This window comes from Cryptomeria japonica, chromosome 5 (assembly GCF_030272615.1).
Source record: "Cryptomeria japonica chromosome 5, Sugi_1.0, whole genome shotgun sequence".
NCBI classification, from domain to species: Eukaryota; Viridiplantae; Streptophyta; class Pinopsida; order Cupressales; family Cupressaceae; genus Cryptomeria; species Cryptomeria japonica.
Window position 1 is genome coordinate 823786935 of NC_081409.1, and position 18631 is coordinate 823805565.

At 36.2% G+C, this 18631-nt stretch overlaps 1 protein-coding gene across 1 annotated transcript; it reads right to left on the reverse strand.

Annotated features, from left to right (window-relative positions):
• Positions 1-15940: 15940 nt before the first annotated feature.
• Positions 15941-18082, reverse strand: LOC131075111 (L-type lectin-domain containing receptor kinase IX.1-like). Its single transcript, XM_058011931.2, has one exon. It carries the CDS (start codon positions 18080-18082, stop codon positions 15941-15943), a length of 2142 nt encoding a protein of 713 aa, XP_057867914.2.
• Between the last annotated feature and the right edge of the window lie 549 nt (positions 18083-18631).

Genomic DNA, 18631 nt, shown 5'->3' on the forward strand with positions numbered 1-18631 from the left:
AGAAATTGGTTTCATGGATCAACAAAAAATAGTCATGCATTTCTTTATCTACTGCAGAAGATGAATATGTTGCAACAACAACTAATTGCACTCAAGTCTTGTGGATGAAGTAAATGTTGAAGGATATCAAGGAAAATTATAGTGAACTAACCTAGTTATCTATTGTGATAACTCCGCAACTATTGACATGTCTAAGAATCCGGTATTTCACTCAAAGACTAAGCACATATCAATAAAATATAACTTTCTAAAGGACAAGGTGGAAGAAAAGGAACTCAAATTGGTTTATGTGAACACTAAAGAGCATATTGTAATTATATTCACTAAATCATTGTTTAAGGAATCATTTAAGTATTTGAGAGACAAGTTAGGGGTATCCACCCCTCCGATAGAAACTTAATTGATGGAGAAAACCATCAGTCTGGTATGCATCATCAGCTTTATCCTTTGCTCCGGGTTGATGTAGTGGTGCTACTACTCAGGGGGAGTAGTTAGCTTTGAGATTCAAAGGCTTATATTCTTGGTTTGATATTTTTATCAGATTTTTGGCATTGATGTCAAAGGGGGCGAGATAGTGATGTAAAAAATAAATTCAGAACTTTACAGAGATATTATTCATAGGGGGAGAGATAGTGATGTAAAAAATAAATTCAGAACTTTACAAAAATATTATGCACAAGGGGAGAGATTGATATTCGAGCTATATGCAAGAGATTGTTGGTTGTCTTCCACTGGGAGAGACTTGTTTGGCTTTTCTTGGTACTTATATATTTTTCACATCTAGTATTGCCATCAATGCCAAAGGGGGAGATTGTTGACAATATGGAGGAATTGATTATGTGTTGTATTGATGTTTTGACATTCATGTCAACACTAGCTGTTTTGGCTGGTTACCGACAGACAGGTTTTGGTTACCGGTAGAAGATCTAGTGTTACTTGTAAGGGTTTAAAGTTTAACCAACAAAACTTTCATTGAGAATCTTTGACATAATGCATAAGTGGTGTTGGTGCGGCTTCTAGATGGAATTTAGGATGCAGAAGGTGGTCCTTGATCATTCCTCAACTAATTGGAGACATTGCTTTGGTGTGGTGGACCTAGATTAGGTCCGATACCTATCTAGGTTATGGACTAGTATCATGTTAATGTGTTCTCTACACATTATCAGGATGATTTATGGATTGTTTATTGTTGTTTTGGTCTAAAGACGACATGGCATATATCATTGTAATATGGATGTATGTAATGATCTTATTGTAATATATTTTAGGTGGCCGACCTAATTGGTTTAGGCCTTAGGGTTTGTATAAATTGATGTAACATCTCATTGTAGATCATGGGAATTGGTATGGGAATGAAATATGTGTGTCGTGGTCGTGGAATGAAATATCATATGTGAAGGAGATTTGGTCGATCATAGGTGATCGAATTGGGTTTAAGTAAGAGGTCAAAGGCCTCCGGTATTGAGCTTAATTGGGACTGTAATTAGGTATGGTAGATGCTATCTCTGGTAGTTCATTCTTTTGGATTGTAGTCCAATAATCTTGAGGTGGTTATAACCTCTCTGTAATCAGTGAGACTCTTTTGTAATGAGCAGTACACTCTAGGAAGTGTGCCTTCCTGCATGTGCAAGCCCCTCATTGTATCACATACATTTTGTAGAAGTATCATCTGACTGTGGGTAGACTTCCTACTGTGATTTTCCCCTTTACTGAGTTTTCCACATACAAATCATGGTGTTATTTAATATGGTTGCATTGTGTTAATTCTCTGCTTCATTGTTAAGTTTTATTTCTTACTGGTATATGTTTATGTTATTCTAGTATTCAATGTTTATGTGCTCCAGTTAAAGGTTATAAAGTGGTTTGATTAATATAATCTCTTGACAACTGATTCACACCCCCCCCCTTCTCAGTTGTCCATCGGTTATCCTAACAGAAAGTACAAATTTAGTGTTTATTACATCAATGAAAGTTGAATATTATCATAGATCTCTTAAGAAGGAGGAGACATGAGATCTTAATTTTGATCCTTGATACCAACTTGTGGAATCATGTTAGATTTAATAACATCCTAGTGATACATGGTATTGAAAGATAAGAGTGGGGATAGAATCCCAAAGAGCCCTTATGGGTAGGTTTTCCATGTATTCCTTAAAGATAATTCAACTATTACAACATCTTAGTTGTATTTATGTCCTAGCTTTTTTATAATTTTCATTGATTTATTTTTCTCAAGGAACATCATGCTTTATATTCAACACATCCTAGCATTTAGAAGATACATGCCAACCTTATATAGTTCTATCATTGGGTAGGGATGAAGTGTGATGTTGATTTTTTTGTGAGATGCCTAGAGTGTTAGTGGGTGAAGGCCAACCATCAAAACCTAGTAGGCCTCTTGCAATCATATGTCATTCTTGAGTGGAAATGGGATATGATTTCTCTAGATTTTATTACTTCTATATATTTTTCTTTCTATTGTCTCCATTGATTAAAGTATATAGGCCCATACCATTAAATATTCACCACAAAGGTGCACAAAGGGAGGAACTCACAAGCAGTGAGACCACTGAGGCCAATGGACCCAAAAAAGGATAGACCCTTTTTTGAAAGGATGATACTAGTGAGAATATAGGCCCACACCAAAATCACATAATCACAACAAAGGGGTTTAGGAAAGTACCCCGAACCAACTCCAAATAAAAACCCTTACACTAAAAAAGAAAACCAATCAAGAAACTATAAAGCAACTAGTGGATTTTGAGAGATTTTTTGCAACCTTTTTCTTAAGAACCATCTTGAGTGGAGATAAGCACAAACAAGGATGGAGACACCAAAAAATGGTTTTGGAAGGCATGGAAAAAACCTTATAACAATTGAATCACTTAGCCATTCTAGACAAACACTGAACATTAGAGAATGAATGAGAACAATAAAGTCTAAAGGGTTTAGAAAAGTGTCCCTAAACCTTTTACAGGTAGAAAATCCTATAGACAAAGTTCTATGCACCACCTCAATAGCTCCACAAACAACAATATACATAGTCATCGTGAAACATCCAACACTAAAAGAGGTGTCTAAATCCTTGAAATCACACTCAATAGAATCTCCAAACTCTGAAAAGTCCACCTCTAAAGGACTAGGAATAATGGAAGAAGTTGTAGAAATAACTAGGCTATCCAATCAAAAAGAGTGAATAGAAACAAAAGGCTCCTAGAGAGAAACATAAACCTCTATCCAGTGTTGTAAATGAGAACCATCTCTACCCAACTAAGTAGACTCCACCTCTAGAGTAGGCTTATAAGGAAACAAGAGGATCAAAAAGATTGGAACCTCCACTAAGATGAGCCATCTACCCACCACACCTCAATAGGAATGGTAGAAACCAAGAATGTGACAAAAACCTAAAGAATAAAATCAGAGACTTCAGTTGCACTGAAACCCTCAAAACAAAAAGTGGGTCAAACAAAGAGAAAAAAATATCTCTAAAAGAAACCCCTCAAAGAACCTCTAAGCCCATCAGAGGAACAACACTTGCAACAAACACTTGCCAATGAGAAAAACAAAGTCATAAACTGAGATGCACTGGGGTACACTACAAATCTAAATATCCAACAAAGTGAAGGAGCCATAGGATCATGCAGAGCTCTAACCTTGTGGCAATAAAGTAGGCCAAGCACCACTTTTGAATTGTTGTTGAGCAAAGCAAGGGTAATCCCATCAATAGCCAAGGTACAAGGCCCCAAATCAGGAAAAACACCAATGCCCAAAACCTCTAAAGGAAAGGAGTTTGAGAACATTACTCCAACAATAACCACAATATATCTCCCATAGACAGCAAGCCACCATCGAGAAAGGGAGGAAATGAAAGGAGAGAAAGAGGGAAACCGAAATCAAAGTGGAAGTGGGATTGGATCCTCACCCAACAAAGTAAACCACACAATGCACATAGCTAAGCTAGGCACCTCATCATCTCCATTTGCCTCATCCTCACTACCGTCATCCATATATCTGGTACTTGCATCACTTCTAGAAACCCTAACAGAGCGCTCCATCATGTGTTCAAATATTTCCATTGGTTATGATGAATTTTTTTTCAAATGATTATTTTTTTTCTTATAAGAACTTTGTATAGTGCCGCATCTATAGTACATGTTAACAGAGGATATTATATGCCTACACGGAGTACATCACAAAATCATTTATGATTAAGACTCAATGTTTACATTGATGTTGTGGACCTCTTTGAATCATTCCTTGGTTCCTAGCTCAATTTTAATGCCTCCTAGCACCCCAAGACTAATTGATATATTGACAAAGAAAACTAAGAGCTTTAGGACATTCTTTACATGTATAGCATTGACCAACAATCTAGGTGGGAGGACTAATTGTACCTAGTGGAGTTTTCATATAGTAATGGGGACCATAGTTATCTTAGTATGACACAATTTTAGGCCTCGTATGGCCAAATTTTTTATACACCTTTGGGCCGGGATAGAATAGAGGGATTTTTATTCATTGGCCTCAAGATGCTTCAAGACATGTAACATTACATAGTTTAGTTTATAGAGCACTTGGTGATAACCCAATACTATCAGAAGAAGGACATGATGACAATCATGGATTGGGTTGACATTTCTCAGTACCTATGTCTATGTTTTCTTGAGAGAGTGGCCATAAAAGAGCCCATCCATTATAGTAAAGGCTTTGAGATTGCACTATGTTTTCTAGACCTTTCAAGATCCTTGAGAGTATTTTCCCTATTTTATACTACCTTGTCTTGCTACCTATCCTATGTCATATCTATTATTTGCTCCATCTTTCAATTCTCTAGTAGTATGTTCTAAAAGTGACCCATGTTCTTGATTGGGGTTTCTTGTAGGTTGTGCAAGGTAGGAAAATCTCTTTGGAACCTATGTATTCTATGGCATTGAAGGTTGTCTGTCAAGGTTCAAGATTTATAGTAGGTAATGGTCCAATTAGACCATAATGTTGAGTCATTAGTAATATTAAGTGAATGCAATGTAGTTAAGATTTATTTATTCCCATATTTCTATAGGCTTTCAAGAGTAAACCTAATTCAAGTGGCACAGGAGGATGTAATTCCTCTCATATTTCCATTTAGATTGTTATATTTTGGACTTGATTCATATATCAATATTCATATATTTTGATTGAATATTATTGATATCATCATTATTTTTGTATTGGCATTGGTATTGAGTGCACTTTATGAGACAATTATAGTATTATTATGTTTCTCTCTTTTCATTGATTATGCACATGTATATTTGAATTATTTCATTCCATGTTATGATATTTTATCATTTTTAGGAATTGAATTTTCTTCAAATATTATCTACATGTATATGTACCCTTGATGTGGTATTGAGTGTTTAGGTACAAGGTATTCATCCACATTATTTTCTAGTCTAAGTGATTCCCCAATGGTGGTTATATGGGATATGTCGCAATGGCCATACCTATTTTTCTTTAACCATTATACTTGATTGTAGTATAATTTGTTGTTATATAACTTAGTGTTGAATTGGATATTGCTTTTGTATATGATTTTAGAATATGTAACCATTAGGAATTTCTTGTGAATGCATGATTTAATATTTTATTTAAATTCATGTTTTCCGTAAATTAGAATTTAAAAACGTATTCATTTGTAATTTAAAGCATAAGTTCAAATGTTTAGTATTAAACTATGATGCATGTAAATTTCTTTTTGGGTTGAGATAGAATTAGGGTTGAGTGCAAATAAATGGAAAAGAAAATGAATCTATACTATTTCGTTTGAAAATTGGAAAAGGTGCTAAATAGGAAAAAGACATTCAGTTTTGCTAATCTTTATTTTGGGAAGAAAATTGGTTGTTTAAAAAACCCTCTACACTTAATTTTCTTGTTTTAGTGACTGTGGGAGCTTTTTTGAAGCAAATTGAGTTGTATTTAAAGCATTCAAATAGGAAATTTGGTGGTATTGTGCCTGTAGTTGGAACCTCTCAATCATTTGACATGTGTTTCATGTTTCATGTTTGAAATTGGGAAGAAATTGAGGTCTGAATTAATCATTGGATTTTTTCATTTCAAACGTTTGGAATATAATTAGAGGAGTGTAAAATGATCCTAGTATCATTTATATTTAAAATTTTACTTTTTATAAAAATGTGATTCTATAGTATCCAAATTTTTGAGAAACTTTAAAATTTAGTTTAGAGTGTAGAATGGTTGTTGTGCACTTTTGGTATCAAAGGGCACTATAAATTTATTTTCAAATTTTGAGAATTTTAAAGATATTTAATTATTGTTTTTTATTTTTTTGGTTAAATTTTGATCAATTGAAAATATAGAAATTATGAATGTTTTATATGAATTTTGATGTTTTCAGAATGTGAGAACAAGGGTATCCATCATGAAATTTTAAATAAAATCTATTAGGATTATGTTTTCAGTTTTGTCATAAATGGTATGTGTCCATTATTTTGTGTGGCACATTAGTTGGAGGATGTGAAGAGACTAGGGCTTAGGTATTAGATAGGGTTATAAGAGTAGCTCCAACTATGTCCTTAACCCAAAGTGACATAGCAAAAATCATGTTTAGGGAGTCTCATAGACAAGTGAAAAGTAATGAAATAAGTGCAATTAATTAACTAAGAGAATAGATGCTCCTCTTATGTCATTTGATGTATAGGCTAACGATGATTCCGAAAGACATGCCTACTCAGGGAGCATTAGATCTTGTAAGTATGCGTATCCTTGTCTCTTGTGATAGGAGCACTTGGTTCCATATAATTCATACCAATGAGCTTGAGGAAACTCTCTATCTTTCTTTATAACATCTAGTCCTAGTGTAGTATGAGTAGAACCCTAATGATGATGCATTTCTTTCCTTGTTAGTGTTTATTATTGTTGCATACATGGATGTTGTGTATTCTCTATGTCTTGTGAGAAGGATGATGGAATGGACCTACACATATCACATGGTTGGGTGGTGTGGAAACCACTTTTTCAAATCAAAGGATCAAGGAACAATATGGACCATCAAATATTCTTTACATAGTTTTACTTTATCCAATTTAATTACTTTCATTAAAGTGCACAATTATATATCTAAAGTATGTATTTGAGTCTTCTTATGATGTAATTGTATTATTTTTAATTGGACCTCTCATTGAGATGAAGTGTAATTAAAATGGAAATTGATAGTGAAACTAATCTTAGTTACAAGGTTGAGCATGATTGCATTATGGTTTGATTTTATGCTTATGCAATGTTATGGTTAAAATTAACATAGGAAATATCCTTTGGGTTTACAATTAATATTTTTTTTATCTTGATGTAGTCTTGAATGGTATTGTGAAACCACCTTTGTGGTTATCTTGTCTCTAGGTGTCCATCCCTAAGGTGTTGGGTCTCTTTAGGCCATTTCAAGGCACCTCGTGTAGAGTTTTGTACATGTAAAAAAGTTTCATAACTTATTTTCTTATTATGTTTTCTCTTATGGAAAAGAATTAAGAGCGTTGGAGAAGTCCTAGTACCCTTTCCTACGTTCTCCCACATATGCCAATGATGTCTAATACTTAGGGGAAACTAACCTTGATTTTTCTTGAGCCTTATTTTTGATATTTTAGAGTGCATAGGGTGTTGTAAGACCTCCTGCGTGGTCTCCTAGTTCTTGTTGTGTTTTGGAGGTCAATCCCTAAGTTTGGATTGCCAATTGGTAGAGACTCCAATGCTCAAAATGGATACAACACCTCTGATGGAGTACAATGCACAAATTGAACTCTAACACCAAATATAGACACCAACATCAAACAAGGACTCTAGTACTTAGGCACTAGTGTCTTTTCTACATGCTAGTGTCCTAAATTGAAGCTAGTGTTAATACTAGGTATTGTAGTTCTCTAGGAGTCTTGTAGTCCTCCCATACATTGAATAGTGAACACTTTTAGTCCCCAAAATGGGAATATTTTGTGAATGTAAGTTGTGCCCCACATTCTCTAGAGTCTAGAGAAGTTTAGAACACATTCATAGGTGCCATCACTGAAAATTTATGATAATTTTTGCATCAACTTATGTGCTTTTTCTTAGGATGGTTTGGTTGTTAAGCCTAGGTTTGGGGAGAATTTCCACCTAGTCTTGTGAGGGTCTATGAAGGTTGAAACCCTTTGTTGTTGTTTCATAAGGTGTCATAAAAGTTCCTGTAAGGTTTAAGGGTCTTATGGAGTTGTAACATTCCAGTTTCATGACATTACATTGTGATAGGATGTCACAAATTGTTGTGTAGTGTATAGTTGCACTAGGTTGTTGTAAATACCTTATGTAATTGTTTCAAAAATAAATTATTCCTTGTTTTCTTCGCTGATTTCTCGTGGGTTCCATGGTGGGGCATTACAATAGTAGAGGTTTTTAAACTTCTGAAAATAATTCCTATTTAAACTATCTAAAATTCCATTTAAAAATATTAAAAACGGAGAAAATAAATTATCCTTGATAATTCAATTTATTTTTATTTAACATCTTGGTAGGATTTTTCTCTTAACTTATGTTGTATAGTAAATAAAATCACTAGACTTAATATTTGTTTAATACTTCATTAATAAAAAAAATTAAGTTTTAGATTATTATCAAAGATACAAATATGCAACCTCTCACCAATTTTTATCATGAATTTTCGAATCACTGATTAATAAGATGTAATATTGTATGTTTTTCATCAAATAGTTTCTTCAACAAAAATGATAACTCTTAAATTTACTTACTACATGTTCTCATTATTCAGAATATATTTTTGAATAAAATGAATAACAAAACTAAACCAAAACTCCACATTATACCATGAGAGCAGCATACCTATGCTGATTCAAATAGAGAAATAACACTAGAAGGTGGTACAAAACATTAAGGGCAAATGATAGAAAATATGTATATATATACAAAACCGTCTAAATAATTAGACCATACAAAGAGTAGTAATGAGCTAGCGAGAAGCTGCTTCAAACAGTAGAGGGCTCCACATTTTCCATGGGCTACTTGAAGTCGTGGTAGACGAGGAAACCGACGACTTCAAGTCGAAGAGCTTGTCGCTGACGTCGACGAGGCTGACGTCACATCACTACTAGGAGGCTGACTGTACATAGCTACTGGCAATTGCAGCGGGGCAACTCAGCTTCCTTTTTCAATATCTTCATCACGTCTCTCATCGTGGGTCTCAATGAGGGGTCTGGATGAGAGTACAGCATTGAAATTTCCACCCAGTTTTTCAGGTACTATTCTCTATTTCTATATCCATCTTAGGAGACAATTCAAAGCAAGGTTTCATCAGTAAAATATAAAATGAGAGAAGAAGCAACATAGTAGATGAAGAGTGGGTCGGGTAGAGACTTACAGAACTCAGCCATCTGAATATTATATTTGCAAAGTCTTCGAGGATAATTTGTTGGTACAACGAACAATTTGCTTGTAAATCTGTTTTGAAGGGATCTTAGATGGCACTGAATTGGTCACGGTGTTAGCGTGCGTAGGAGAAGGCCAATGAGTTAGTGGTCTAAATCTTTGCCTCCCAGCTCAGACAGATAGAGAAGTCGAGAATTTGTTGGGCACTTCACATTTGGGGTGGCCCGGGACGTAGTCGACAATGTGCAGAGTCAGTGGCTGTTTACATCATCCGCTTCGAAGGAATCACACAAGTATGTGGAATCGGCTTCTATAAATATATTTTACAGTGGGATAACTCTTCTCGAGCTCTGCCAATTTTCCTTTGGAGGATTCAATAATTTTGATAAGATTGTTTTCGTTAATTGACGTGGGTTAACGATTGAGTAATATCTGATATATCAAAGTCATTTAAGATATTAGTTTTTATTTTTTATATATATCATATTTTGAAATTTTGTTTTTGATAAATATTACATCTTTAGAAATTATTGTAGCGAAGTGATGGTTATTCTAGATGTAGATAGAAATATTGATTTTGAAGTTCATTAATCACTACAGATTTTGGTTTAATGACAGATGTACAATAGTATCAGAGCCTCAACCTCGGTTTAATTTCCTTGAATTATGTTAGGGCAGTGTTGGATTAATCATTGCGTCTTTGAGAATTGATCTTGTCGACTAACTACTACTTTTGGTGTAGGTGATGATGCTGATTTGGAAGTTCACTTACACCACAATCTATCTATGATGTAGCAACAAATCTACAATTTGAATCTTGACGAATGAAAGAATCAAACAACATTACATCACCCTCATCAACTATTATTATTATTATTATCATTATGGATGCATATATATTCAAATGATTATTTTTGATTTTAGTAAGGTTATTTAGATCAACCTTCAACTATCAAACATGTCAGCCTTGTAAACAAAAAATTTGAATTATAATTTTCATATGCAAATGTATTAAGAAAAGAGTTGTTGAATAAGATTATTAGTTGGTTGCATGTGCTTGACTGTTTGAAATGTATAGTAATTGTTGGACTTCAAAATTTGAACCAAGTTGCTTCTCTAAAGATTTATTAAACATATTGAAGCTTGTTATTGTGAGCAAAATATTTTGTAATGCATAGAGAAAAACATGTGCATGGATTTGCTCATACCATGCATTCTATGAATATTTTTAGCTCAAATTTCTTTTCTAATATTTTTGATTAAGGGTCAAATAGGTTTTGAGGGAACCTGGAACCCATTACAACAGGTTTTGATGGGACCCGAAACCCAATGCAAGAGAGAAAAGCTGCTAATAGATAACCATCAAACAACTAGCAGCCCAAACACACCAAATTTGAAAAATCAGTTGTTGGCAGTGGGTCAACGTCCCTTGCGGGGATTCATGACATGGTTTAATAGCCTCCTGTGGATTCTATAAGTCTAGTGGTTGTATCGAGCATTAACAGGTTGATCTTTTGGTGTAATGACAACCCTAGCTTGTAACAAGTTGTATCAAAGCTTGGTCATAGGTTTGAATCACACAGCCTGCGGTGAGTGACACTAGGAGGGGGATTGTTGGCAGTGGGTTAGCATCCCTCACGGGGATTCGCGGCATGGTTTAATAGCCTCCTGTGGATTCTATTTAAGTCTAGTGGTTGTATAGGGCATTGACAGGTCGATATTTTAGTGCAATGACAACCCTAGCTTGTAACATCAACACCAGTAAACCATCTACACAAGTAGGAAGGCAAAAGTCAGCTAACAAATCAACTTAAAGAGAATAAAAAATGGATTTTGCACTAGCTCCCAAAACCAACAATATGCACCATTTTCCTTCCAAACTCCTCACCTCAATAAGAGAGGGAGGAAAGAACAATTGAAAATAGGCATCATCAACACCTTAGCAATCTTGCGAGCAGGACCTTGAAATAGGGCATCAACGGCCCCCTTGCAATAGCACTGAACCTTTCCCACACAAAAAATGTCCACCTCAATAGGAGAGGTGTCCAACTCTATAGGACAAGTAAGAGAGGAAACAAGCTGAAAAATAACCAAATCCTCAACTCAATCCAAAAGAAAGATCTCCACCTCCATAGGAGAGCACACCACCTTAAAATAAGGCACACGAGAATAGGCAAGAGCGGGAACAATAAAGACACTCAACTAAGAATAAGAAAGATTATAACTGAGGGCCCTCTAAACACTAGGAAGAACAAACTTCTCTTTTAGTATGTTAGAAGAGACCCTTAACTAGAAACACCAAAAAAACCCCTCAATGCTTAGGGGTAGGAAACATAAACTTGAGAAAAAATCCCAAAAAGTCCCCCCTCAGCAAGACTACAACTACAATGCACTAATGGGGAAAAGGAAACCCTAGGCCTTTCCACAACCTCACCATGAGAAGCATGATCTATAGTAGAGGATACTGACCCAACATCAGCGAACCACATCTCCAACAGAGCCAAAGCACCAACAAACACAGTTGGCATAGGATTGGGAACCTTAGCACAAAGAGCCCCAAGGAAGCACAAAGAACTAAAAACCCCAAATAAGGCCTCCAACAAAGCATGTACAACACAAGTAGTCTAGGCTGCCATAGGAAAGAAGGCAAAAACAAAGTGTTCAAACATCAAAGCTTAAGACAAAATGAAAACATTTCCCACTTTGAAAGCTCCAACAATAGGCACACTCGAGAGGGGCCACTGAACCAACAACAACCCATCACAACATCCACGTCAAATAGTTGGTTGCATGTTCAAATTATCACTTTTTTATTACATTAAGGTTATTTATTTTAACCTTCTAATATCAAATGTGTTTTTCTTGTAAAAAAAAAGTTGACTTCTAATTTTCATATGTAAATGTATTAGGAAAGGAGTTGTTGAACAAAATTATTACTTGCTTGAATGTTCAAATGATCACTTCTGATTATATTAAAATTATTTATTTCAACCTTCTACTATCAAATGTGTTTGTCTTGTAAACTGAAAAGTTGACTTCTAATATTCATCGTAAATGTATTCAGAAAAGAGTTGTTGAACAAAATTATTAGTTGGTTCCACGTGTTTGACTATTTGTACTGTATAGAAATTGTTGGACTTCTAAATTTCAACCAAGTTGCTTCTCTAAATATTTATTAAACTTTTTGTTTTTATATTGAACAAAGCAAATAAATAAAACAAAGAAAGCTACCAAAGGTAGTTGGAACTTTCTATCCAATCAAGCATCAACCACAAGACTACAAGAAAGAATCAAAATTTATCAAACAAATTGATAGTTGTTATGTCTTATCAAAGAAGCACATAGAGAAAAATATGTGCATACATTTTGTCATACCATATTATCTATTAACATTTTTAGGTCAAATTTCTTTTCTAATAGTTTTTATTATATTAAGTGGGTAAGGGCCCCAACCCATAACACATCCATATCAAAAACCATAAAAAAGCCAAAAAACCACCCTAGGGTTTGGAGAGAAAACCCACAAAACAACAATTAGTTTAAAATTAGGACATATAACAGCTAATGAAACTAAAGTTCAAAAACATCCTATTAACAATAAATAACAACATAACAACAATTAAAGCTATGAGATTTCCACAATCCATATTGTATACTAGTTTATTTTTCTGGATTCGATTGTGTGAATTTTTGCCAATAGTTGATAAAAAATTCACACAATCGAATCCAGAAAAATAAACTAGTAAACATAACAACACCTAAATTTAAAATAAAGGGGGATCAAGCAATATAGCCCCAATTGTCTAGAACTTGACCCAATTGATCTCTCGATGAGAGGAGATATTGGTATTTTTTTCCTTTTATTTTTTCTTTTCTCTTGTTCACTAGTTCTTTCCTCTTTCTTTCATTCAATATGTTTGCCAATAGTTGCCACTCCATCCATAAAATTCTACATCAAGCACCTACTAATTTTTACCAAGTTTTAAATTTCCTTCTCTAAGTGCATATTCTAATCATCATTCTTTCACAATCTAGACAATTTTGGGGAGTTTCCAAATTCTCCAACCTGGTACTAAAGTCTTCTAATTCTCTAGCTAGCACATGCAACGTTTGAGACATTTATCAAGTTGTTGGTAACAACTTTTTCAAAACGTTCCTCTTCATCCTTATATCCATAATCTTTTAGGATTTTGAGCCCATCAAGGGCCTCTTAGGACTAATCCTCATAAGGTGGGGAGTGGGAAGATGAGTAGTCGGGAATCAAGTTGAGGGGATCATCGTGGGTTTGTTCAATATTATTAGTGAGTTCACCATTAAAGGAGGAGTTATTAGATTGATTATTAGCTACATCTTCTAGGGGATTCTAATTCATAGTAGCCACAATTTTAGCAGTTGGGATAAGTTATGCCAATCTTGGAAGCCTTCTTTCACATTAAGAATTAGTTTTTCCATCCTTATCTAGGTCACTTTCAGATATGTCAATAGCATGGGAGGGAGAGGCAACAAGGTTGTTTCCAAGTGAACTAATCACAAATTCACCTTTGCCATTAGTGTTCTTAATTTTAGAGTTGCAAGGAGTAGTAACTGGGTTTTATCCTTTGTTGGGTGTAACTTAAGGGAAAATGTCAACAATCAATGGTGGGGTGTTAGAGCTAAGGATTATCTTTTCTCTACCCATCAAACAAAGGAGGGCATTGTTTAGAGAAATAGAATAGAAAGATGAGGGAGCTTCATCTTCAAATGTAATTAATTTTCTTTGAGCTACTACAAGCAGGATTTTGCCTTGGTTTGGGGCTGAGTTTTGGCTCTAGTTTGATGTCAGGGTAAGATTAATGATTAAGACATTCTCTAGATAGAAATTATAAATAGCTTAAATAAAGCCTTGGTGTAATGGGTGATAAACCCTATCCAAAGAACACTTATCCATGGAAGAAAATGAAAGGAAATAAAAACTAACAATTTTTTTAGTAGAAAAATGAACCTCAAGCATGAAATAATTGATTTGGTGATATCTGACCACACCATTGTTAATACACAACATGACTAAGAGGGGGTTGAATCAATTCAGAACTTTAAACACTCAAATACCAATCTTCAAAATTTAAACCCCAAAGCATATAATCTTAGCAAAAACAAATCATGAAAGCTTGAAGCACAAGAAACACATGAACACCAGATTTACATGGAAAACCTAATCCACAAAAAACAACGATGAGAATCAAACTCTAAATATAAATAAAATCTGTTACAATGTTACCATCGAAAGACCTTTCTCTTGAGAAGACCCGCAGAACGAAGGCACACAAACTTAGAGAAAAGTACATATGACTTACAAGATTGAAACTCACTATTTGAAGGCAAGATATAGAAAGCTACCAAGAGACTCACTATCTTCCAATAGAGAAACAAATAACTAAATTGAAATGAACAAAATCTCCTAATCATGAAATTGATCTTGAACCACTATGTCAAGTGATTGTTATCATAACAAGCTCTTCAAATAAATGAATAAAGATTATTTTTTAATTATTGGTTACATGTGTAAGTTCTGAGTAATAAAAGAAAGATAGGTCTAAACCTTTACATAACTACACTACAGGGGCACACAAAGGAGTAACTCACAAGTAGTAAGACCACCCAGACCAAAAACACCTAAATAGGAAAGACCTTTTTTGAAATGAGGCTTTTGAACGAAGCAACTAACCAGTGGGAACAAGGGTCCTAAACCCTAAAATCACTTACTAAGAACAAAGGAATTTAGGACAGAACTCAGAACCATTTTTTGGACAAAATCCCTTGAGATTAAACCAACCCAGACAAGGAAACAAGAGATAGTAAGGTTTTGAAAGGCATCCCTGAACCTTATCATGGTAGGAAACCCTGCAAATAGATCAACATGGACCATCTCAATAGGTCGTCTATCCATAGAACTACTAGGAATGAAAAGCCCTATCAAAGAAAACATATGGGAAGAGACCCCCTCTAGCAACCCGAGTTTGAGAAAACACCAAACCAATCTCCTAATAAGAGACCCTATGAGAATCATCTCTAGAGAAACAAAAAGAGAGAAAGGAGGGACAGGGGAGAGTGCAGAGATCCATGAAGAAAGAAGCAGCTACCAAGAGAAGCGAAAGTTCACCGCAAGAGAAGGCATCATGGAAGCATCACCCACTTTGGTTAAACACCTGCAGGATAACCATCCCACAACATGCCTCCAAAATCAACCTGTAACTGAAAGTGGAGATCCAATTCTGGAAAGAGCGCAAAATCTCTCAGAAAAAAACACATCCCCAGCACCCCATAACTGCTCACCAAACATAGAAGAAGTCCGAGTAGGCCAACTTTTTAGAAAGAAAACCTTAAAATACATGAAATGATGAGCCTGCAATCTTGAAATTCTCTTTCTACATTGAATCAAAACAGTTTACAAAGAAATCATTACTTGCCTGCTTACTCCGATCAAACAGGATCCTTTTTGTACTTAAAATATACGAAGTCTCTGAGTCGACAAGCAGAATTTTGGTCCGGTTTAAATACTTCAAGTTTGTGGGGTGTCTCTCTGAAACAATAAAGGGCTTGACATTTTTAAGGAGCTAGTTGAGGACGTAGAAAACGAGAGAACAGATGTCTTCACTACCGAGGAGCTTGACGACATAGACGGATCACCGATACCTATGGAGGCTGACGTTACATCACGACGAATAGGCTGGTTGTACACAGCAACTGGTAAATCCAGAGGAACATATGGCAATTCAGCTCCCCATTTCAATATCTTCATCACCTCTCTCATTGTGGGCCTTGATGTGGGGTCTGGATGAGAGCACAGAAGCCCCACCAGCATCAGTCGCTCCATTTCCTCAGCATTGAAATTTCCACCCAATTTTTCATCTCCCGCATGCAAGAGCTTTCCCTCTCCATACAGATCCCAAACCCATTCTACCAGTCTGTCATTATGATCACGAAGTCTGTGGTCAACTGGTCGCCTTCCGCAGGCGATTTCAAGAGTAACCGCCCCAAAGCTGTACACATCCGCTTCTGGGCTTGCCTTTCCCGTTATGACGCACTCGGGAGCTAAATACCCCAACGTGCCGGCTACCACGGTCGTATGAGAAGCTGTCTGATCACGCTCGACCACTCTTGCCAAACCAAAATCCCCCAGCTTGGCGTTGAAATCGGAATCCAACATTATGTTGCTTGCCTTGACGTCTCTGTGAACAACCTGCTGGACCCATTCTTCGTGAAGATAAACAAGAGCACACGCTATGTCACATGCAATACTATATCTTAAGTGCCAAGGCAGAGTATCCTTCTCCTTCCCAAAAATATATTTATCTAGACTCCCGTTTGACAGGTATTCGTAGACCAGTAGTAACTCACCTTTTTCATGGCACCATCCTAAAAGCTGCACAAGGTTACGGTGTCTGAGCTTGTTGATTATGGTAACCTCACTAACATACTCTTTTCTTCCTTGGTTCGAGCCTTGGGATATTCTCTTTACAGCCACCGCCTCCATTGTTCCGGGCAGGACGCCTCTGTAGACGCTACCGAAGCCACCTTGCCCAAGTTTTTCATCTTCGCAGAAGTTTCTTGTCGCAGCACTGAGCTCGGCATAGGAGAATCTTCGAGGGCCCTGAGATAACCATTCGTCGAGCTCCACATCAATTTCTTCTCTCGCCTCACCACCGCGTTTGCTATATCTCAAGTTCCAGCGCCAGCCAAGGAATACGAAACCGCATATGGCTACGAGAATGCAGAACAGCGATATCAAAAAAGCTTTATGAGAATTGATTTTTTCCTTGTCCTTTCCAATGGAGATGTTCTCTGTTTTTGGAGAAGCAGCAGGTGAAATTTCCCACGAATATTCACATGAAAAATTCCAAGATATTACAGTGTGCGTCTCTGTTGAGTCTCCAGTGGAAGCCGAGAGGCCAATCTCGACGTTTTCTGGAAGAAAGTCCCGAAGATCTATATCATAGGAAAGCAGAGGGCTTTTGGGCTTAGAAAAATTAGTGTTGGTGGAATTATACAAGAGAAAGACTTGCATCCTCTTTTCTCCTCCATCATAATCCACCCACGCATCCCATCGTTCTCCGTTCTTGAGATTTTGGGCAGAAGAGCGAGAGATTATGGTGATGTTGCTGAGCGAAACATAGACCTTTGAGAAAATGCTGTTGACGTTGATCCCCACATGGTTGTCATCAGGATCCCAACCATTCATGTAAGTGTCAAATTCCACAGCAACCATCTGGTAGAATGATCCACCAAAAGTTGTGGCGTTAAACAAGCCGAGACCTCCGCCGTAAGGGTTCTCTGGTGGCTCCAACTCGAAAGGCGCCAAGAAGAAAGCTAGTCCGTCTCCATAATCGTTTTGATTATCATTGCTCTTGCCGATGATGAATTGGAAATGGGTAGAAAATTTTGACAGAGCTCGAGAGGAGTTGTCCCATAAAGGAATAGATTTGTTATAAACCACCCAGCCAGAGCTATTGTATAAGTCTCCTGATGCTTCGTTTCTAGTGAGCTGTAGCTTGTCTCTCTGAGCATAGGCGTCATTTTCAAGTTTTATATCTGTGAGAGGAGGAAACGCAAAGCTAAGGTTTCCTGCATGCGATGAAACATTCAGAGAAGCAACACAGAATAGGAAGAGGAAGGCTGGTAAATGCTGACAGAGCTTGGCCATTTGTATTTCTGCTTTTCAGGGACTTCGATGACAATTTTCTGATAGCCCTAACGATTTGGTTGAATATCTGTTATGCAGGTCCTTAGACGGCACAACTGTTTGATCGAGGTTTTTGTCCGCATTTGAAGAGTCTAAAAGTTTCTAAATATATTTTCGATAATTGCAATATATTTCTATATTGAATTAGTTGTTTGATTTCTTTAGGACATACGAACAAACACACAGATGATTTTGCGTTGCTGCGGCTGTTTCAACCTGTTGTTGATATTTTTGTGCTGTTAAAGTCAAATTATCATGGTTGTTCAGATTGCTAGTTTGGTTACAGCTGTTAGTGATGTTATTATACTGGCATAGTCGGACTGGTATAGTTGTTCGCATTTGATACGCTCTGGTATTTTGGACTGTCATATTGTCGTAACTTTTAGTTTCTAAGGTCCTTGAGATGTACGTTTCATTTATTTTCATATAATTTTTTTCTGAAAACTTGGATGATCTGCCGTCCAGGGGAATTTCCGTGTCGCATTGCACTTCACTATTTTCTTTATGCGA